At 63.2% G+C, this 22,200-nt stretch overlaps 1 protein-coding gene and 1 long non-coding RNA gene across 3 annotated transcripts; both read left to right on the plus strand.

Moving 5' to 3' along the window:
- The first annotated feature begins 32 nt into the window (after nt 1–32).
- Nucleotides 33–21,571, plus strand: CD81 (CD81 molecule). 2 transcript variants are annotated; one of them, XM_005576901.3, is made up of 8 exons: nt 33–330; nt 14,187–14,301; nt 17,959–18,056; nt 18,792–18,920; nt 19,586–19,690; nt 20,041–20,142; nt 20,802–20,888; nt 20,978–21,571. In XM_005576901.3, the coding sequence occupies exons 1-8, from the start codon at nt 265–267 to the stop codon at nt 21,038–21,040; spliced, it is 765 nt and encodes a 254-aa protein (XP_005576958.1). In that variant the 5' UTR covers nt 33–264; the 3' UTR covers nt 21,041–21,571. The 2 variants fall into 2 exon arrangements, with proteins under 2 accessions (XP_005576958.1, XP_005576959.1); XM_005576902.3 differs by having other exon boundaries at nt 18,846–18,920.
- Nucleotides 9,439–13,143, plus strand: LOC141408422 (uncharacterized). Its single transcript, XR_012422909.1, has 5 exons — nt 9,439–9,552; nt 9,920–10,006; nt 10,220–10,393; nt 10,673–10,878; nt 12,171–13,143. It is a non-coding gene; the product is annotated as an uncharacterized lncRNA (long non-coding RNA).
- Nucleotides 21,572–22,200: the final 629 nt, after the last annotated feature.

The raw sequence follows: 22,200 nt of genomic DNA on the forward strand, positions 1-22,200 counted from the left end.
CCTATAAGTGGTGCTGAGCGCGGCGCGCGCCCGGCCACAGAGCGAGCGCGCAGCGGCGGAGATAGCGGCGACCCCACCGCGCATCCGGCCAGGCCTCCGGCGCCCCGCGCCCCCCGCGCCCCTGCGCCCCCGCGCCCCGTTCTTCGCACCGAGGCCCCTAGGCCCGCCAGGCCCCCTTGCCGGCTGCCCGCCAGGCCCCGCGCCGGCCCGCCCGCCTCCCAGGACCGGCCCGCGCCCCGCAGGCCGCCCGCCGCCCGCGTCGCCATGGGAGTGGAGGGGTGTACCAAGTGCATCAAGTACCTGCTCTTCGTCTTCAATTTCGTCTTCTGGGTAAGGGCTGGGCCGGGGGCCAGGGCGGGAGGGGACGGGCACACACCCCACCTCGGGCAGGTCCCGCGGCCGCGTGCTAGGCCCCGCGGGCGCAGCGCGGGCCGCGAAGTTGTGGGGCCACCTGTGGGCTCCAGGAGCGGGGTGGGGGGTCGCCCGGGGCCGCCGCGCCCCCCAACTTTGGGGCTGAGGGCTGCGAGCCGAGTTTCGGGGCCTCTGTGCGCGGGGGCCCAGCTCTGCGGCCGGGCCGGGGCTTCTGGGGGCCGCCGGGCAGTTCCCGCTAAGTGATAGTGATGGGTGCGGTGGGCGCGGGCCGGGACCCGAGTACCCGGCCGCCCCTCAGCTGAGGAGGGGCCTGCGCGGGTCCCTGGCCGCGGATTCCGGACTGCTGCTTCGCGGGGACGAAGGGGGGGCTCGCGGGCGGGACTCCTGGCGCCCCGCCCCCATGAGCTCATCAAGGGCCGCCGCCCCTGGATGGTGGGGCGGGGGCGCACACTTTGCCCGAGGTTGGGGGCGATCGCCTCACTCTCTCCCCAGCCCAGCTAACTCGCCAGTCTGCTGTCACCACCCGGGACCTTCCCGGGGGTCGCGCCTAAAAGGATGTCACCGCTGGGATGGCCCAAAAGCTGGGGTGCGCGCACCCTGGCTGTCCTGTCTGGGGGCCGATCTCCCTCTCCTCACCCAGACACGTTCCAGCCTAGGCCTCCTCCCAGAAGGGCTCTGGAGGCCTTGCAGGAGTGGGGTCCCGCGGTTCTGAGTTGGCACAAGGAAGAGAGTGGCACCAGGGGCCTGGAGTGGATGGCAGGGTCTGGGAGTGGGGCCGCTGCTTTGGAAAGAGGGGCCCCCACGCTGGGCATCTTTGGGTGCCAACGTGGGTGGAGGAGGGTCTCCTGCTGAGAATGGCTTTCTCCTGACCGCAGTCTTTGCTGCTGGGAAGTGACTGATGGGCTTTCGCCTTTTGTTTCCATTTCCTGTCAGTGTTGGAATTGGGGAGGGGGTGGAAATCCCTTCTTGGCCTGGAAGGACTGGAGTGGGTGTCCATGATGGTGACCTCCCCGCGGCCACGCCCCTGGGCAGACACCGCAAGCCCCTCCCCGTGTCCCCCCAGGCTGTCACCCCCTTCTCGTGGAAGACTCGGCTGATGTCCCAGTGGAGCGAGTGTTTCTCAAGTTGAGGCAGGGAGGGCAAACTTTTAAAATGGCCCCGGAGCCAGTGTGTGGGACCAGAGACATCTGTTTCCCATCTGGACTGTGAGGATCCCAGTGCGGATCTGGGGCAGGGAGATTGTTTGGACGGGGAAGGACAGAGGCTGAACTGAACTCTCAGCTGGGAGAGGAGTGGGGCGGTCACATCCCACCTTCCCCAAGACCGACTGTTCTGCACAGTCTGCTTGGGACACTGGTGGGAGTCACTGTAGCCTTTGGCTCTGCCCTGGCAGTGGGGGCAGCGAGGCCATCTGGGAGGGGCTTGCCCTCCCCAGGCACAGCCCTGGCACCTCGGCCGTTGCTTAGTGGTGGCCTGCTTCAGCCCAGGCATGTGGGAGAGGCACGGGACACAGGATGTCCCTCTGCCGGCCCCTGGAGCCCCATCCCCTGATGAGGAGAGTGTGGGCCTGGGGGCGGGGGCTGAAGGGGAGTCAGGGAAGGGGACTTCTCTGGAGGTGGATTTTTGCTCTCTGGACGATGCGTCACCGCTGGGTCACCGCTGGGTGAGTCCCTCCTGCCTGCCCAGGCTGAGAGGTGTCCCTGGCAGTCCCCCGGGAGTGTCGCCACGGCGGGCCTGGAAGTTTCCCAGGCAGCTGGGGTGGAGACCTGACGCATCCCAGGGATGCTTGTTATTAAGGCTCGAGGAAATGTCTCCAAGGCCTCACCACTCCTCTCCCCAGGGCCCGCTCCCCGCAAAGCATTGAGAACTGAGTCCGTTCACAGTCACTGTGGACCCACCCATCCACTGGGGCTCTGTTGTAGCCAGGAATGCCAGGCTGGGTGAGGTGAGGTTGGTGGGCACCACCCTGGTGGACCCCCCTCCACCGTGGTGTCGCAGGGTGTGTGGCTGAGAGCACAGTGCCATGGGCTTGGGCCTCCCTCAGTGGAGTCCCCACCACACTGCCCTGGTCCTGGGCCTTGGCCTCCCCCGTCTGCAGTGGGGGCCCTCAATGAGCCTGCCTCCTGGCGTTGTTGGTGGATTCACTGACATGCCTGAGTGTTGACAGGGGGCTTGGTACAGGAAGGGCTCAGGGTGTGGGGGTTGGCCAAGGGTCCAAAGGGACCCCTGCCTCAGAGAACCCAGCCCAGGCAGGCAGGATGTGCAGTGGGGAAGGGGCTGCAGGAACCCTGCAGGGCCCAGAGGGACTCAGTGCAGTCCCGTGGGCTCAGGGGAGGCTGGTGGGGAGGAGGTTGACAATGTGTGTCTGGATGGGGCGCTTGTTAAAAGTTCCATTTTAGAGAGGAAAAAGGCCTTGCCTGTGGGAGAAGGCAGCTGGGGTAGCCTGACCTCTTTCACAGAAAGGAGCCCCCCCACACACGCACAGGCACTCACACACACGAATGTGCACACACCCTCACTCCCACCTGCACACACACTCACACTCTTGCTGTCTCACTTCCCGAGCCAAGGTGCGAGGGGGAGGTCCGGGCAGCGTGCACCTGCGCCCTGACCGCTTTGGGGGCCAATGAGAACTGGTCTCCCTGGGTGCGGGGCTGGCCCAAGCAGGGAAGATATTGCAGACACCCTGGCCAAGCAGCATGGAAATCCTGTCCCTTGGGTGGGTCTGGGAGCCTCCATCAGAGGCGGCTGGCACCTGAGACCCACTGCTGCCAGGAGCAGGGCAAGAAAGCCTGTGTCCCGGGGCAGGGGCAGGGGACTGGCCCATGGGAGCCTTGCCTTCCTCTTCTGTGAAATGGATATAAGAGTCTTCTCCTCGGGGGCTGGCCAGGGAGCCCAGGAGAGGTGTCACCGGTCCCCGCAGGGAGAAGAGCTGTGTCTCCTGCCTGGGACTGGCTGCTCCCCCAACCGAATGCAGCTGGTGGCCACCTCCCAGTGGCAGGGCAGCCAAACCCGGCCGGGAAAGAGACTGATTAGAAGCCTCACTAACGGGTATTTCTCACTTCCAGACAGCGCATGACTGTCACTTGGCAGGTCTGTTGCCGTCCTTCCGGGAGAGGGGCTGCAACCCTGGCAGGCGCTGTGGGGGAGGGGGGCTAGGACATCCTGTGCCTGGTTTCACCAAGTGGGCGTGTGGACTTTCCCTGGCTCTCCCAGGCTGTCTGACTGCACAGCTTTGGGGAAACGGTCACTGGGGCAAGCAGGCTGAGAAGAGGAAGTCTGTGGTTTGTCCCTGCTACAGACTGGCCCCAGTGAGGCTGTCCAGAAGTGCAGGGCACAGAGCGAAAGCAAGGTGCAGGGCACAGAGCGAAAGCACAGAGTGTGGGCCTACTTTCCTGGTCGCCCCTCTGGCTGGCTGTGTCTCTACCGCGTGCTGACAAGTCACCCACCCTCCCTGAGTGCACCAGGGTGCGTGCCCGAAAGCCCTCCATTCTTTCCTGGGTTTGAGGGTCCTTCTCCTACACCCGCCCCAGCGCCCAGTTCAGCTCAACTTTCAGAAATCTGGTTCACCCCCAATCCCTATCTCATAACTGCTTCCAAGCCCAGACAGGGAGACAGACCCCAAACGATCCCCTATTTCTATACCTGAAATCCCACCACGGGAAGAGCTTTGCTCATAGAGTCAGTAAGGCTTAGAGTCCAGGCACCTGTGCGAGGGAGCAGGTGGTCACCCTCATGCCGGCCGCGGATTGGAGAGGACCCTGGGGATGGGGTAGGGCTGGGAGGAGCCAGGTACCCTGCCCCTTGCTTGGGCCCCACCTCCCTGTGATCCCGGCTGGGCGCACCGTGGGTGCTGGGTGGTCTTCCACCCCTGCAGGTGTCTGACTTGTTCCCAGCACCCCTTTGGGCAAGAAGAACCAGGCTTACCCAGAAATGGGCTTCAGTGATCTCCACTTCCGAGTCGTTCCCACCTGCCTGGTAGGACGCAGTGTCACCTGGTATGCTGGGCAGCCTTCCAGGAACCTCTGGACTTACTCAGTGTTCCCCAGCCCTGCACACACATTCTTTGTGTTTCTGGGCCCAAACTAAGCCCCCCAACCTGGGCTGCAGAGCAGGTGCTGAATCATGAGAGACCCTTGAGGGTCCTCCAGGTAGGCCCCCAGTGCTGGAGGAGTCCCCTCAGGCAGGGGCCATGCCCAAGGGCATGGAAGGTCAGCTGGATCTCGCTTTCGGGGCTGTAGGCATCCTGTGCTAGCCACCAATGCCATGGCCTTAGGATGGCCAGAAGGCAGCTGCCCCCCACTCCCCACACGAGGTGTTTGAGGGCTGCGGGCTCAAGGAGGTGCGGTAGGGCTGGGGGGCCAGGGGCGCAGAGCTTGTAAGTGCCTCTCTCCCGGATGCGGGTGCCCCAGCAGGGGAGCTTGGAGAGTCCAGGTGTGAGATGCCAAATGCCAGGGGCCTGAGAGGAGGTTGCGTCCAGCTTGGCCAGAGGCTGGTGGCTCACGCCCCCACCCCGCCTTGCCCTTCTGTCTGGAGCTGTGCCCTCCCACTACGTTTGGAAAGTGATTGCTTCCCTCTTCCTCAGCCCCTTGGGCTCCCAGTTATGGAAGTGGTGCAATTCGGAGAAGGTAAAGGATGGGAGGGAGAGGGCTGAGTGATGGGGACCCCGCAGGGCGCCCTGTGCTGTGTTACATGGAGCTCCAGGATCAGGGCAGGCGGGCAGCCTGGGGTCCTCACTTCTGTTCCCAGCCAGACCAGGCCCCTCACAGCCTGCCAGGAGCATGATATCCAGTGCGGTGTAGAACTAACCTCAAAGCTCAACCCCAGGTAACAGCGTAGGTAAAACACATGACAGGGCATGAGGCTCACCCCAGGACAGGTGAAGGATCCAGGCTGATGGGGGCCCAGAACAGTCCTGATCCTGGACCTCCTTTCTGAGTGGGACCCCAGGGGTTTCCGAGGGGCCACGGTTTGGGAAGCACAGACTCCAGCCCCCACCCCATCCTGGGCCCCTGGGAGCTCACCCTCTCACACAGTAGATGGGGCAGCCGCAGGCCACTGCTCCACCCCCCGGGACTCGGCCTGACCTTGGGGCTGCATGGAACAGTCTTTCCTTCTGTCCCCGAGAAGATGAAGGCAGCTCAAAGGAAGTAGTCCCCACTCTGCGCTGGGCAGGCTCCGAGCCTGGAGCCACCCACACCGCCCCAGGCTTGCCTGGTGATTATCAGGCCCACTGGGCAGTAAGGAAGCCACGGTTCCAGAGTGGTGGCTTGTGAGGAGCCCCAGCTGAGTGGGGTGCCTCTGGGGCGGGTGGCCACACCCAGGCGGGAGCAGGTACTGGCTCTTGACCAGGCTGTGTTGGGCAGCATCTCAGGTGCAGCTGGAGCCCCTGAGCTGCCCTGGGCCCCTCTACCTGCTCTCTGGTCCTCTGCCTGAGGCCACCCATCTCCCGCCTCCCGTCACCCTCCCTCGGGAGCACTGGCCCACCCAGACCTTTTTCTTTGAAGCACATGGCCCTGGGGTTGCCAGCCACCCCACAGCCCCTTGCCTGGCTCTTCCCCAGTGGGTCACTGGGACTGTGTTGACACACCCTTCCTACAGGGGCCAATGGGGTAGAGGAGCTTCCCAGAGCAGGGATAGGCTTAGAGTGGAGCAAGGGACTTCCTGGCTTCCCTGCCTTGGGAACAGCTGGCCCTGGAAGGGGCTTGGTCCTCGGGGCACCGGTGCCCACCACCCCCAATGCCTGGGAGACACCAGCATCCTCTGAGCCTGTGCCCATCCTCCTGGTCCTGAGGGAAATGACTCCTCACATCCCCCCAGCAGGCGGGGCCCGAAGGCCAGCATCCTCGCCTGACACCTATTTTTAGATGCTGAGACAGGCGGCTTCCTCGGGGCCAGGGGCCAGGGGCCCTGTGAGTGGAGCTTCCGCTTCCTGGCCTAGGAGAGGATTCCTGCTCCTCTTCCCTCCATGCTGCCTTCCCGGCCCTGGAGGCCACAATGGGGTCGGAGGGGCAGCTGCTCACCACCTAGGAGGGCCTGAGAGGGCCCCACATCACCCAGGGAGGAGTCTGGCCCTGTCCCCAACCTCCACACCCAGGCCTGGCACTGCCCCTTCTTGGTGGGCGGAGAGTGAGGGGTTGGCCTGCGGGGACCCAGGCTGGAGGGGCCGTTCACCTCTGGCCCCCAGCGTCCCTTCCTGGAAGCACCTTGGCGAACTGCTCCCCTCCTTCACCCAGTATCTCCAAGGAGACTTCTTCCCTTCCTTCCTACCTCAGGGCCTCACTGTCCTCCTGGAGAAGGTGTCTCAGGCCCCGGCACCTCCCAGTGGCTGAACCAAATGGGCCTTTCCTGGTGTGTTTCCTGCTTGTGCAGTCCCTGGGGTGGGTGAGCAGGCACAGAGCCCGCAGTATGGCCCTGCCTGGTGACCCCTCTCCCCAGGAGCATCAAGGGAGGGCCTGGGCTAGAGACACACAGATGCCTGGCCTCTGTGTAAAGGTGGGTGAGCTGATGTACCATCGTCCTCGTCCCCCACTGGGGTGCCTGGGCAGCACTTGGGGTGACCACTTGGCCCGTCTGGGTGGGAGTAAGGTATGGGTGCAGCGACCAGATCCCTGCCCCTTCCTACAGCTGTGGGGGTGTGTGTGCTGGCGTGGAGAGCTCCCACCTGAAGTTCTGACTCCCGGCTGTCTGGGGCCTGCGGGGGCAGCGGGCAGCTGGCATGGGTAGGGGAGCTGCCCTCGGCCTGCCTGGGCAGCGCCTGCTGCCTTTTGCTCCCTTTCAGCTGCTTCTTGGAAACAGCGGACAGGCTGGGCAGGAACCCAGTGTGCTTGGCAGCCCCCCCTTTTGAAGTCGATTCTGTTATTTATTAATTCCCAGGAAGGAGAAAGAAACAATCCTTCATAGAGTTACAAACACTGCTTTCAGTAGCCTTGCAAGGAGCCCTCCAGGAACCCCACAGGTTACCTGGGCTCCATCCTGAGGGCCACCCTCCATCCCCAACCCCCAGCAGCGCATCTTGTGGGGTGGGGTGTCTCGGGAGGTGGGGCGCCTTGGGAGGTGGGGCGTCTGGGGAGGTGGGGCGTCTCGGGAGGTGGAGTGTCGTCGGAGGTGGAGTGTCTCGGGAGGTGGGGCATCTGGGGAGGTGGAGTGTCTTGGGAAGTGGGACATCTCGGGAGGTGGGGCATCTGGGGAGGTGGGGCGCCTCGGGAGGTGGGGCATCTGGGGAGGTGGAGTGTCTTGGGAGGTGGGGCGCCTCGGGAGGTGGGGCGTCTGGGGAGGTGGGGCGTCTCGGGAGGTGGAGTGTCTTCGGAGGTGGGGCATCTGGGGAGGTGGAGTGTCTTGGGAGGTGGGGCATCTGGGGAGGTGGAGTGTCTCGGGAGGTGGGACATCTCGGGAGGTGGGGCATCTGGGGAGGTGGAGCGTCTTGGGAGGTGGGACATCTCGGGAGGTGGGGCATCTGGGGAGGTGGAGCGTCTCGGGAGGTGGGGCGTCTCGGGAGGTGGGGCATCTGGGGAGGTGGAGTGTCTTGGGAGGTGGGGCGTCTCGGGAGGTGGGGCATCTGGGGAGGTGGAGTGTCTTGGGAGGTGGGGAATCTCTGGGGCCGGGCCACTTGGGAGGCGGGACATCATGAGGGCAGGGCATCTCAGAAGCCGGGCACCTCCAGAGCCTGGAGTATCTTAGGAGGTGGGAGCTGGTGGCAGAGAGGCGTCCCACAGGCAAGCTTTGAGCAGGGAGGTGCCTGTATGTCTGTCTCTGTGGGGAGAGGGATGACAGGAGGTCCAGATTCCAGCGCTTATGACGCCTGTGTTGGAGGGCCGGGTGCTGCTGTGCAGGCTGAGTTGTGTGGGTGTCAGCTTCTGCACTTTTATTTCCTGGTTTGTAGACAAGGCAGAGAGAGGCTGAGATGGGCCTGAGGTCACCTAGGTGAAAGGCACTCGGCAGCCAGGGCCTTGGGCTGCCCTCTACCTCATCACCATGAAAGCGGGACTCTCTTTTAACTGACATCCGGGCTCCATAGTTACTCCAGTCCTAACTCTGATTGATCCTAAAACTGCACTTCTAAGGACACGGCTTTGGTGTTTCCCACGCTGCTGCTTGCCCCTGGGAAGCGTTGGCTCCGCCTCGGAAGAAGTTAGCACCAAGATGGCAGCCTGGGGCCTTTGGGGCCCAGAAGAAACACTGGCCCCCAGGAGTTCAGTCATCAGGGACTTGGGACGTGGGGGCTTTTCAAACAGCTTTATTTAGACGTGATTGACACACAGTAAATGCAGATGTTTAAAGGGAACAACTTGGTAACTTTTGACAGATTTATACCCCTGTGAAACCATCACCAACTCCCCAAGCGCCTCTGGGACCCTTGGGATCCCTGCTTCCTGCCCCTCCTCCCCGTCCCAGGGCAACCACAGGCCCTCGCTGTGGGTGCACACAGCATGCATTTCAACAAGTGAACTCAGAAGGCCCTCGTGCACCGTTGCTGTTCTGCCTCTTTGGTTCAGCACAATTACCCGGAGGCGCACCCGTGCTGTGGCGTGCCCGTCTCTGCATCCGTGCTGTGGCGTGCCCGTCGTCTCTGCACCCGTGCTGTGGCGTGCCCGTCGTCTCTGCACCCGTGCTGTGGCGTGCCCGTCGTCTCTGCACCCGTGCTGTGGCGTGCCCGTCGTCTCTGCACCCGTGCTGTGGCGTGCCCGTCGTCTCTGCACCCGTGCTGTGGCGTGCCCGTCGTCTGTTCCTTTTTATTGCTGAGCAGGGTTGCACCCACGTGTGCAAGGCCGCGATGACCCCCAGGTCCACCCGTTCACCGGTCAGTGGGCATGTGGGTTATTTCCGTTTGGGGCATTTACAAGAAACGTTGCTAGAACATTTGTGTACAAGTCTTGTGTGAACCTGAGTTCATCTCTCTTGGATAAATACCTAGGCGTGGAGCAGCTGGGTCATGTGAATGTGGGTTTCACCACTTAAGCAGCAGTTTTACATAACTGCCAAACTGTTATTCAAGGTGGCTGGACCGTTTTACAGCCCCCGTTGCGTGCGCCCCAGTCGCCTCGCCCAGCAGTACGTGCTGTGGTTGGTCGTTTTCATGGCAGCCAATCCTCCGGGTGTGCTCAGGCCGTGGCTGCGGCTTGACCTGGGTTTCCTGGTCCCTAGCGAGGTGGAGCATCTCTTCGTGTGCTTATTTGCTGTGTGCGTATCTTCTATGGGGAAGTGTCTGTTCCTGTCTTTTGCCCATCTTGTAAAGCTTGGGTTGTCGGTTTGCTTGCTTTTGAGTTTGGAAAGCTCTGCATACGTTCAGGGCACAGGTCCTTTACCAGGCCCTGCCCCGTGTCTTTCGGAGAGCAGGTGGCTTCTGCGTTCCTGACTCTGGGGAACTCTAGTCCTGCCACGTGGGGTCTGTTACGGGGCAGGGGCACCTCTGCCTTTCCCACCACGGGGCGTGGGGCTTTGGAGCTGCCATTGCCCTCCCTCGTAGGTGGCCCTAGGGGAGCCCCTCCGCCTCCATTTCCTCATCCAGAAACTGGGGGTGACCATCACCACCACTGTTGTCACCTAGCTCCAGCTCAGGGTCCCTGCTGAAGGCCGGAGAGCTCGGCGCGGCCCCCTGTGGGTCCATGCTAGGGCTGGGAAGACCAAGGCCCAGGTGAGGCCTCTGCCCAGTGCCTGGCACTCCTTCCTGCCCCATTTTTCCACCCAGGGTGGCTCCCGACTGTTTCTGGTAGCCTCGGGGACAATTGAGGTGGGCAGGCTGGCGTCACCCCCATTTCCCACTGTCCTACCCACCCCCTCCTGGCCCAGCTGTTCTGCCCTATTAAAAGTCACATGGGCCCTCGGGTCCTTCCTGGTGTTGACCCAGGCTCCTCCAGGCCCTGCAGGCCAGGACCAGCCTTCCCTGCAACCCTCAGCAGAGGCCTGGGGCCGGGGCTTGTCTGGGGGCAGCCTCCCCACACGGCCCTGGAGTCTGAAAAGAAGCCCCTTCCCAGAGCCCAGCAAGGAGCTGCAACGCGGCCTGGAGTCCCACCGTTAGCAGGTTTGGGGTTTAGGCTAAGCTTTGCTGTCACTACCTTTCTGTTAGGACGTTGTGCCCATTAGATGGGGTCATCCCCTCAGTGCCCAGGCTAGAGGAGAGGTGGTCCCTGCCCAGCCAGGGAGGGCGTGGGGTGGATCAGCCCCTATGGAGCAGCTTCCGAGCCAGGCACGGTTCCAGGATCAGCTCTGTTTCATAGAGGGGGACACTGAGGCACAGGGAGCCCAGGGACCCTTCCAGCGGCCCCGCAGCTCCTGTGGCGGAGTCAGGGTTTGTCGCCAGGTCTCTGTGGGGATGAGGCTCCCCCATCCACCTGCCCCACTCTGTCCTGGAACAGCTCTCAAAACGGTCTCCGGACCACAGTTTCAAAACAAAATAAGCGATGTTTTCAGAGGCCCTGGAGGAAGCCAGAGTTACCACGGCAACTCTCGGCCTCGCCACCTCCTCCCACCAGGCTGCAGATGGAGCCAGCTCAGGAGGGCAACAGGGTGAGGACAGCCAGGCTCTCTGGGGCCACCCCCCAGCCCCCACCCTTCTTGCCTCTCCTGCACTGTCCACGACCCTCCTTGTGCTCCCACGGGTGTGATGGGCCCAGAAGCACTAGGAGCTGTCTGCTCCTGCAGGATTCTGGAAGTCGGGGGCCCCTGGCCTCCCTCGGGCCTTGTCATGTGAGGGGCACACTTGGGGTCCCAGCTGCCAGATGGCTTCCAGTACTGCCCGCAGGTGCCCGTCGGGCCCTCGGTGATTCTAACACACCTTCCCCTCGGCAAGGAAGAGCTTCAGTCTGGGGCCTGGGCAGGGGAAGTAGGCTGCCATCCTCTCTAAACCAAAGTATGAAAATTGAGTTGAAACTCCCATAGGAGGGCAGGAGGTACAGCTCCTCAGAAGAAGGTCTGAGAAACCACAGCCCAGGTGGTTGTGTCGGGTGCGTGGAGAAGGTGCTCTGGCAGCCCCGCTACGGGGGACCACCAACAACCCCTTTGGGGTGAGAGCCCCACCAGGCTGGAGTGCAGCAGCATTGTGGTCACAGCTCACTGCAGCCTCCAACACCTGGGCCCACAGTCTGCCCACCTCAGCCTCCCAGGTGGCTGGGACCACAGGCATATGCCACCATGCCCAGCTAATTATTTTTACTTTTTGTAGAGATGGGGTCTTGATATGTTGCCCAGGCTGGTCTTAGACTCCTGGCCTCAAGCAGTCCTCCTACCTCGGCCTCCCAAAGCGCTGGGATTACAGGCGTGAGCTACCACACCTGGATAATTTTTTTCTCGGAGACAGAGCCTCGCTCTGAGACCCAGGCTGGAGTGCAGTGGCACAATCATAGCTCACTGCAGCCTCAATCTCCTGAGCTTAAGCGATCCTCCCATCTCAGCCTCCTAAGGTACTGGGATTACAGGCGCTTGCCACCACGCCCAGCCCCCTCTGGCCTTATTGTTTGCCAGGCCCAGCTTAGGTCCCAGAGGAGGGGAGGCAGGAGTGTGAGGGGAAGGGGGAAGAGGTATAGAGCCCCCAGCTCCTCCACCCAACCGAACCCTCACCGAGGCCCTAGACCGGCCTGCCTGGGGAGTCCTCAGGGCTTTCCTTGGGTGTGGGCCATGGTACTGGGGCCCGAAGCTCACACTCTGCTGGGCACAGTCCCCTGCCCACCCCCACCTTAGGGCCTTGCTTCCCTGGCAGGGCCGTTGGAGCAGGAGTGGGGCTGTCCAGGTGGTGGTCTTGGGTACAGCTCCCGGTTTCTCTTCTTTTTTTTTTTTTTAAGCTTTCGGTTTCTCTTCTGCAGTTGACCGGCAGCCCTGCATCTGTGGTGGGGTCGGCGCCTGGTTCTGGTGAGGCAAGGCCTCAGCTGCTGGGACAGGACCTGCCTGGCACCCAGCTGGTGGCAGAGCCAAGCATTCCGACTCAGCTCTGGGAACAGCTGCCTTCTGGGCTGACATTCTCCGCTGGGGAAGTTGTGCCCTCATCGCCCCGGGTGTCTCCTCACCTGGCTGATTTCATCTTGTGTCCCCCTGCCTCCTCCTCCAGGAAGCCCCCAGGGCCTGGCCCTTTGTGAGAGTGGCATGGAGGAGGAAGGCAGACTCACCCAGGCCAATGGGAGCTGGATGGTGGCCACACTTGTGGGGCCCTGACCCCACAGGCTTCTTTAGAACGCCCTGGCGTGGGTGGTCCCTGCCTGAGTGCTGCGCACGGCTGTCTGCCAGACTGGGTTTTAGGGGATTCTCGTACTGTCCTCCTGGGGCAGCAGGGGGTAAAGCCTGACCCACCCAGACTGTCCAGCAACAAGGGCCTCCTATTGTGGACCAGGGACCCTGGAACAGACTGTGTCCTAGAGATGCACTGTTCCCAGGCTGCTGGAGGGTTGTGGGGCCATGTTTCATGCCTGGGGCGGGAAGAAACCCCAGGAGGGGTCTGAAGGGGACCCAATCCCCATCCCATCTAGCAGGGAGGAGCATCTGCAAGAGGCGACCGACGAGTCCTGGAGTGGAGGAGGGTAGGGGCAGCAGGAGGCCGAGGGGTCCTGGAGTGCAGGAGGGTGGGGGGCAGCAGGAGACCAAGGGGTCCTGGAGTGGAGGAGGGTAGGGGCAGCAGGAGGCCAAGGGGTCCTGGATTGGTGGGTAGGGGCAGCAAGAGGCCGAGGGGTCCTGGAGTGGAGGGTAGGGGCAGCAGGACTCAGGGCCACTGGTCATTTATGGGGATCACATGGCCGCAGTGTGCCCTGCATGGTGCTAGGCACGAGGGACAGAAGAAAAGCCTGTGTTCCCTCCCACCACCAGAGGGCTGGGCACTGCCCCTAGGGAGAGAGGAGGAATTGGCGCGTGCGGAGGGGGGCCTAGGGCACGTGCCTGGCCTGGTCGGATGATCAGAGTGGGCTGAGCTGGGCCTGGTCTGGGACCCAGTCTCAAGGGTAGACCCCACCTGGCTAGAGTTGGTTGTGTGCACACAGGACGACCTGGCATTGAGGGCCTCTCCTCTCTGTGAGCCCCATCCCCGCCAGCCAGACTCCCAGCACAGCCCCCTTCCTGCCCCAGCTGCTGAGCGGCAGTGCTGGGCCGGCTTCTGTGCACCCCTTCCCCCAGCCCATCTTGGAAACCACAGCAGCTTCCTTCCTCCCGTTTCCCTTCCCAGGGCTGATGGCAGCAGGGATGTATCCCACAAACCCCGCAGGCCCTGGTGCCTACAGCTTGGCCCGGTAACATCAAATCCTACTCCCTCCTCCTGGCAGCAAAGATGGGGTGCCCCCACCCCAGAGTTTTCAGCACCCCCAGACAGAGGCAGTGCCCCAACGAGCTCAGAACTCTTGGGGTGGTGCCACATCCTTGCAGGAGGGTGTGGTGTTCCTGGGATGCTCAGGTCCTGGTATCACCTCTGGCCAGATGTGGAAAGTGAAACTACAGGGTGTCCAATTAAGCTTGAACTTCAGATAAACACTAGATTATTTTTTTGTATGTCCCATGCAATATTTGGGACACACTTATCCTAAAGAAGTATTCCGTTTTCATCTGAGAGGCAGATTGAACCGGCGTCCCGTATCTTCCTGGCAGTCCTGTGCTGGAGTCGCACTCCACAGGTGCAGGGCAGGGCCAGGCTCCAAGAAGATGGCGGCCAAAGCACCTGCCTCATGCTTCCTGACTCCCGGGGCTCCTCGGGGCATTGCGAAAACCAGGGCAGCAGAGCTGACACCTGGTCCCTGCTCGGGAGCCAGCGGGCGGCTCAGCAAGGCAGGAGGCTGCTCAGGCTGCGCATGTGGGGCAGGCGCAGTCCTCTTGGTACATGTGACACCGTTCCCGCTCTTTCCCAGCTGGCTGGAGGCGTGATCCTGGGTGTAGCCTTGTGGCTCCGCCATGACCCGCAGACCACCAACCTCCTGTATCTGGAGCTGGGAGACAAGCCTGCGCCCAACACCTTCTACGTAGGTGAGTGCACATGTGGCCGCAGACGCATTCAGGGAGGGCTTCCAGGAGGAGGCAGGGCCTAGCCTTTTGGGTGAGGACATGGAGGGTGAAAGGCAGTTAGGCATGGCATATCTGGGCAGGGAGGCGGCCCTGGAAAGGGCTCTGGGCACAAGGGTTGAAATGGAGGTGGGCCTGTGGCCTGCTGGCTCCTTTGGCGTGAGCCAGGGCAGGGGGTGGCAGCCAGGCCTGCGCAGGGACTGTGTCGAGAGCTTGCTTATTTTAAGTGTGGGGTTATTTCAGGGGAGGCTCCCGGGGAAGGGTGGGGCTGGATGCCTGGGCTGCACTGAGCCTGGGAGGGAGGGAGGGATGGAGCTCAAGGGATGGAATCCAGTGAGGGGTGGAGAGGGGGCAGGGCAGGGGTGGAGAGGGGGCAGGGGAGGGGTGGAGAGAGGGCAGGGGAGGGGTGGAGAGGGGGCAGGGCAGGGGTGGAGAGGGGGCAGGGCAGGGGTGGAGAGGGGGCAGGGGAGGGGTGGAGGGGGCAGGGGAGGGGTGGAGACACTCCAGAGGCTGGTGTGACTCAGCTGCCTCTGCAGGCAGCTGCACCTTGCGGCCTTATTAGACTGCGTGTGGGGGACTGAGCTGCCCTCCCCACCCCCAGGAGCAGAAGTGATGGAGGAGGAGGCGGGGAGGGGCAAGGCCCGGAGCAGGAAGAGGACCGTCTCACTGTGCAGAGCAGCACCCCTCCTCCTGGTGCCCCTGGCAGGGCTGGTGCTGGTGGGGCTCTGGGAGCATTTGTTGAGATGCTTCTGTCCTTTAGAGGAGGCCTCTGGGATGGCCCTGTTGCCCTCACAAGCTGAGGGGTGGGTGGGGTGGGCAGCCTGTGTGTCCCCAGTCTTCAGGGCTTCCTTCAGCCGGCAGGTGCCCCAGGCCTGGAGCTGTAGGGCCAGGCCCCCCACCAGTTACGGAGGCTGCTTGGCTTGGTTGCTGAACCAGGGCCCCAGGAGGCCCGAAATGGCCCCACACCTGCACCGTCCCGCCTCTGTGCAGTCACCCCAGGGCCAGGTGAGGGCCCTGGCCACACGGCGTGCCCGTTCCTTCTTCCCCATAGCCCGCTCATGGGTCAGATGGCTGGTGCTGGGGTCCAGACGGTGTCAACAGGGACAGTCCTTGTCCTCCCCAGAGACAGAAGCCTGTGGCCCACAGAGGGTTTCTGGGCCCAGCCGATTCTGGGGAGGGTCCCGTGACCCTGCCCATAGGTTCCTGGCCTCTCTCGGGGCATGGTGCCCTCACAGGTGTGTGTCAGGAGAATGGGAAAGGCTGCTTGTCCCGGGGGCTCGTGTGGAGACACCCCCTGCACGCAGCTGGGGCGCTCCTGCCCGCGTCCTCAGAAGCACTTGGCTTAGCTTTGCCCGTGTGCCTGGGCTGTGGGCAGCAAAGCCTGGCCAGCATCCTCCTATCTCCGAGGGTGCATCTCTCCTGGGGGGCCCCTCCCGGGCCTCTTCCTCCCCGCTCCCCAGATCATTAGGGCTATTTGGGGTCCAGAAGGTCCTCCCAGCCATCCTGGGCCTTGTCCTCCAGGGCCACCAGTCCAGCCAGTGACAACCACAGCATCCCTGGCCTAGAACGAGGCTGCCCCCAGCACATTCCTCGTACTCCTGTCCAGGGACAGGAGGGGCTGCCCCCAGCACATTCCTCGTACTCCTGTCCAGGGACAGGAGGGGCTGCCCCCTTCTCCAGGACCTGGGGCCGCTGGGTGTGAGGCAGCTGTTCCTGGAAGGCGTCACTCTCCAGGCACCCAGCGGCCGAGCCTTGTGGCTGCAGCAGCTCCTGCTGCTGGACCGGCGTCCCGCCCCGTGTGGCCGGAGAGGAGCTGAAGGGTCACTAAGCTTCGGGCTGGGGCAAGGACAGGGGACACCCCAGAGAGGTATGCCAGGCCTCCTTCCTGCGCCCCACTCTCGGCAGAAGCAGAGGTCACAGGCTGTGCTGAGGCCCCATGGGGCAGTGGTGCTGCCTTCACAGTGCCAGGGCAAGGCTGATGATGGAAGCCAGGGTCTGACCCGCATGGTGTCACTGTGGTCACATCAGAGCTCCAGCCCCAGAGCCGCCCACCCTCGGTCCTTGGCTGTGGTTTCCCTGGGCTGGAGGAGCCTGCTGTGGTGTTGGCCACACGACCACAGGACCCGTCACCTCTGACATGAGCTCTGCCTGGGTCCCCACTGGACGGAGACCGCTTGGATCTCCTCTGGCCGTCAAGTCCTTGCCCATCCCAAAACTGGCCTTCTGGAGCCTCTTGCTGTCCCCGATGCGGGCTGGGCCCTGCCGAGGGCTTTTTTTCCCAGCGCTGGGAACAGGGCGGGTTTGCTGGGCTCACTCCCCTCAGAGACGCTGCGGGTGCGGTGGGTTAGGCCTGAGGGCTTTGGAGAGGAGCCTGGGGTGGGGCTCGGGCCTGGCAGGGGGTCCGGCAGCCCTGGGCCTCCCACCTCCTGTCAGGACCAAAAAAGGCAATGCGCCCCTCCTGACCTGCACCCCTGAGTGAAGCCAACCTTGCAACCCAGGAGTGTCAGGGCCTGAGGGGAGGGAGACCTGGCTCCTGGGCGCTGTGCCCATAAGGAGGTGGCCTTGCAAGGCTTTGCTGGCAGAGGCCTCATCCGATCAGGCAGGAGGCTGGGTGGCCAAGCCCTAGATCTGGGTGTGTTCTCTGCCTGGCGGTGGGTCCTGCCCCAGGCACCTTCTCCCCTGGACTGGCTGGGCAGGGACAATGGGCCTGGCTGTGAGGAGGGGGCCTGGGCTGCCTTCTGCATTGCCGCAGCGACAGGGGACAGTCCCGCCTGCTGAGGGATAGGGGAATGGGCAGGCACTGAGAGACACTAACAGCTGTCCCGAGGGTACAGGGCCCTGTCTGGGTGGCCAGGCCCATGTCTCGGGCCCACAGTGTGCCCCCCACCCTTGGACGGCGCCTTCTCCCTCCCCAGGTGTGTGCTGCCCAGCCAGGGGCCGTGGGGGAGTTCGGGAGGGCTGGCCGACATGTCCTGGTCCAGCTGTCCCAGGTGGGGTGCTGGGCTTCAGCCCTCAGCCCAGGGCCTAGGAAGCCAACTTGATCCGCCCACACAGCAGCCAGGTTCAAACGCAGGTCCCATAACCGAAGTGCTGCTGTGCAGCCAAGATGGGGGGCAGGAGCCAGCAGGGCCCCCCGCCCTCTTCTCGCACCACACTGGGGAGGCAGCACTGGTTCCGGTTCCGGTTCCTGGGCTGCTCCCTCAACCCCAGCCTACAGCGGGGCCCACCCTGTGCCTTCTGATGCCACTCCCACCCCACGCCCAGTCCCAGAGGCTTTGGGAGTGGGTGCAGGTGGTGGGTGGTGGGTGGCAGGCTGTGGGCCACACCGTAGGTGTCATCCCTGCGAAGCACCTGTCACCAGCACTCAGAGCACTCACAAGGTGCACAGTCCCCACGTGGCCTCCTCAGTCTCCGTCCTGTGTCATGGGAGAGGTAGCTGAGGCACAGAGAACTCACCAGGCCGGGCTGGGATGTGGGGTCCCTCGCCGCTCATCCCTGGCCATCAGCAACCCCACATCTTCCCAGCTGGGCAGCCCGTGGTGGGGTCGGCACCCAGGACCCTCCGGGGTCTTGGGCTGTGACGAGTGTGCAGGCACCCACTGGTGTCTCTCTCCCCACAAGGCATCTACATCCTCATCGCTGTGGGCGCTGTGATGATGTTCGTCGGCTTCCTGGGCTGCTACGGGGCCATCCAGGAATCCCAGTGCTTGCTGGGGACGGTAAGGCAGGGAGGACTGGGGATTCATGTCCCGGGCTGCAGACGCCGGGGCCCGGGAGGGGCTGGGGGCTGCGTCTAGCCCTGAGGAGGGGCCAGAGCTGGTGCTCAGGGCGGAACCTAGAGTTCTGGGGGAGGTGGCTCCTGTGCCCTGGTTTTCCTGTTTGGTTTTTAAATTAAATCCCATCATGCTTGATCTCCATCGTGGCCAGTTCCTACGTGACCGCTTTTCTTTGTCAAAAAATAGCCACAAATATAACAGGGAACAAGCCTTAGCTCTGAGGCGAGCCTCAGTGTCCCGGGCACACCGCCCCCAGTGGGAAGCCCAGGCCTGGCTGTGCCATCCAGGGCCTGGCCAGTCCAGGAAGAAGGAGCCTGTGCCCGTTGTCTCCAGTGGGGGAAACTGAGGCACATCCCATGGCTCCCCCTTCCTGTGGGGAGCAGGAGCAAGGGCAGTCAGGGGTCATGCTGCTGCACACGCCTCCCTGGGGGCTGCAGACATCCTGGACCCACCAGCCTGTGACCCCAAACCTCGCGCCCCGCCCCATCCACCCCGTCCTGCGGAGCCTGGTGCTGCGTGGGGACATCGTGGGCTTTGACGGCTCCTTCCTGGACTGAGTCTTAGTCTCTGTGCCCCAGGGCTCCACACAAGCTGCTCACTCCTCGTCAGGTCGTGGGCTGGTGACTCCCACTAGCCCTTCACACACACACCGGCTGGGCACCTGGGTGTGTGTCCCAGGTCCCTTCCCACAGCCTGCCCTCTTTCCTCCCTCTGGCCACTGCCTGGCTCCAGTTCTTCACCTGTCTGGTCATCCTGTTTGCCTGTGAGGTGGCGGCTGGCATCTGGGGCTTTGTCAACAAGGACCAGGTGAGCCTGGGTGTGTGGGTGTGCCCCTCACCCGCCACACCTCCCCTGTCGCGGGTGGGGCGGGTGGGGGGGCACCCTCCTCCCCTGTTGCGGGTGGGGCGGGTAAGGGGGGCACCCTCCTCCCCTGTCGCGGGTGGGGCGGGTGGGGGGGCACCCTCCTCCCCTGTCGCGGGTGGGGCGGGTGGGGGGGGCACCCTCCTCCCCTGTTGTGGGTGGGGGGGGGCACCCTCCTCCCCTGTCGCGGGTGGGGCGGGTGAGGGGGGCACCCTCCTCTCCTGTCGCGGGTGGGGTGGGTGAGGGGGGCACCCTCCTCTCCTGTCGCGGGTGGGGTGGGTGAGGGGGGCACCCTCCTCCTGTCGTGGGTGGGGGTTGGGCTGACCCATGGTATGTGGGAGCTCTTTGGGCTCCTCCTGGGTCTCCCGTGCTAGGAGGATCTCCAGGGGCTTTATGGAGGAGGCAGCATTGGGGCTGAGCACAAGGCCAAGCTCCCGTGTCCCAACACCCCCTGGGCAGCTGAGAGTGCAGAGTCCTTGTTCTCTGGGGTCTGGCCTCGAAGCCACCCTGCCCAGGGAGAGCCTGGGAAAAGTGCGTCCGCCTGGGGCGGGGTGGGGTGGGGGCAAGGTGGGGGAGGCCCCCCCGTGCATGTGACCGCATCGCTTCCCCAGATCGCCAAGGATGTGAAGCAGTTCTATGACCAGGCCCTACAGCAGGCCGTGGTGGATGACGACGCCAACAACGCCAAGGCCGTGGTCAAGACCTTCCACGAGACGGTGCAGCCCGCGGGGGCGAGGGCGGGGAGCAGGGCTGCGGGAACCCGGCTGGGGAGTGTCTCATCCTGAACAAATCCTGCCTCCGCCCAGACCTCAGGAGCAGGAGGGGTGCCCTTGGGACCTCCAGGACCCCTGGGCTCAACCGGTCCTCGGGTGGGAACCTAGTGGGCCAGGCTGGCCCAGGGTGTGGAAAGCTCTGAGCAGCGCAGCTGAGGAGGAAGAAGGCCGGCCCCTGGATGCATTCTGCAGTGGGGAGCGCTGCGTACCCCTGGCCGCCTCCCCGTGGGTTCCCCAGAGCCGCCATCCCCCGGGCACGTCCAGGGCTGACCTCGCACCCCCGCTCTGTGCAGCTCGACTGCTGTGGCTCCAGCACGCTGGCCGCTCTGACCACCTCAGTGCTCAAGAACAATCTGTGTCCCTCGGGCAGCAACATCATCAGCAACCTCCTCAAGGTGTGCGAGGCCGCCGGGGCCACGCCTGATCCCCTCGCGCCGCCCAGCCCCTGGGTGGAGTCGGCAGGTCACACGGCAGCCCCACGGGGAGCGACCACGCTGGGTGGCGTGGCCCCTGCCAGGGCTGCCCTGCTGGGAGGGTAGGGGTGGGACTGCATCTGGCCCACGAGGAAGGCAGGCGCCCTGCGCTGCGCATGCCGGGTGAAGAAGGTGGAGGCTCTGGGGGGGCGGAACTCACCTGCACCCCCAGCTCCGCGTGTGCACTTGTGGGTGTGGATGCCCCTGACAGCCTGTGGCTGGCAGGGCCTGCAGGCCGTATAGTGCCCTGTGGAAGTTGCCTGCTGAGGCCTCAGTGGAAGTCGTCAGTGGGTGCACATCAGTGATGCTGTAGGGGTCTAGTGACACCAATGATCGTGATCTCAGGGGAAAAGGGCACAGTGTGTCCCAGGTATTTCGCGTTTATGTTAAAAAGGGTGGAAAATAGAAAGCTGACAGAGGCCGGGCCGCTGCACCCACCTGGTCCGAGGTGGGTGGGGGGTGGGGGCTGTTTCCAGGATTCCCCTCTGCACTTTCTGTGGTGACCGCGGATTACTGAGTGACAACAGGGAGCCGGGAGCTGAGGCCCGGTCCCTGACCACACGCGCCTGGCCACCCTGCAGAAGGACTGCCACCAGAAGATCGATGAGCTCTTCTCCGGGAAGCTGTACCTCATCGGCATTGCTGCCATCGTGGTCGCCGTGATCATGGTGAGTGGGCGGGGGCGGAGGGCCTGTTCTCTGGGCTGCCCCTTCCTCAGGGCCCTATGCTGACCGAGCGCCCCACCACCCTCCCGCAGATCTTCGAGATGATCCTGAGCATGGTGCTGTGCTGTGGCATCCGGAACAGCTCCGTGTACTGAGGCCCCGCAGCTCTGGCCGCAGGGACCTCTGCAGTGCCCCCGAAGTGACCCGGACACTTCTGAGGGGGCCATCACCGCCTGTGTATATAACGTTTCCGGTATTACTCTGCTATACGTAGCCTTTTTACTTTTGAGGTTTTGTTTTTGTTCTGAACTTTCCTGTTACCTTTTCAGGGCTGACGTCACATGTAGGTGGCGTGTGTGAGTGGAGACGGGCCTGGGCCTTGGGGACTGGAGGGCAGGGGTCCTTCTGCCCCTGGGGTCCCAGGGAGTTCTGCCTGCTCAGCCAGGCCTCTCCTGGGAGCCACTCGCCCAGAGACTCAGCTTGGCCAACCTGGGGGGCTGTGTCCACCCAGCCCGCCCGTCCTGTGGGCTGCACAGCTCACCTTGTTCCCTCCTGCCCCGGTTCGAGAGCCGAGTCTATGGGCACTCTCTGCCTTCATGCACCTGTCCTTTCTAACAGTCACCTCCAACTGTAATCACAACATCCTGAATCCGTCATTTAATAAAGAAGGAACGTCAGGCATGCTACCAGGCCTGTCCAGCCCCTCAGTGCCAGTGGCGTCTGAGACCTAGGGGTTGGCCAGAGGGCGGGGGAGTCCGGCATGGGTGGGGCTCGGCTCTGTGGACTGTGTGGGCTCCAGGGTGAGGGGGTGGGTTGGGATCCCTGGTGTTCACAAAAGGAGTCACTCTGTAAAATTTGCGGAGTTATTTATTCTGAGCCAAATAAGAGCACCTGTGGCCTCTGACACAGCCCCGGGAGGCCCTGAGAACTGGTGCCCAAGGTGGTCTGGCTACTTGAATTTATACATTTTAGGGACATAAGACATCGATCAATACATCTAAGATGTATGTTGGTTTAGTCAGAAAGGTAGGATGATTTGAAGGGGAGGGACTTTCAGGTCATAGGCGGATTAAAAGATGTTCTGATTAACAATTGGTTGAGTTTATCTAAAGACCTGAAATCAATAGAATGGACTGTCTGGGTTAAGAGAAGGAGTTGTGAAGACCAAGATTCTTCTTATGCAGATGAAGCCTCCGGATTGTAAATGTTTCTTATCAGACTTAAAAAGGTGCCAGAATCTTAGTTAATTATCTCCTGGATCAGGAAATAGACCCTGAAAGGGAGGGGGATTCTCTATTGAATGTAGATTTTCCCA

This window comes from Macaca fascicularis, chromosome 14 (genome assembly GCF_037993035.2).
Source record: "Macaca fascicularis isolate 582-1 chromosome 14, T2T-MFA8v1.1".
NCBI lineage: Eukaryota > Metazoa > Chordata > Mammalia > Primates > Cercopithecidae > Macaca > Macaca fascicularis.

Bases quoted from the DNA above. Each gene is read 5' to 3' on its own strand.
- CD81 (XM_005576901.3), top strand. From the start codon at position 265: ATGGGAGTGGAGGGGTGTACCAAGTGCATCAAGTACCTGCTCTTCGTC. The intron at 19,691-20,040 runs GTGCAGCCCGCG...CGCTCTGTGCAG, and splicing joins TCAAGACCTTCCACGAGACG to CTCGACTGCTGTGGCTCCAG. The intron at 20,143-20,801 runs GTGTGCGAGGCC...GCCACCCTGCAG, and splicing joins TCATCAGCAACCTCCTCAAG to AAGGACTGCCACCAGAAGAT.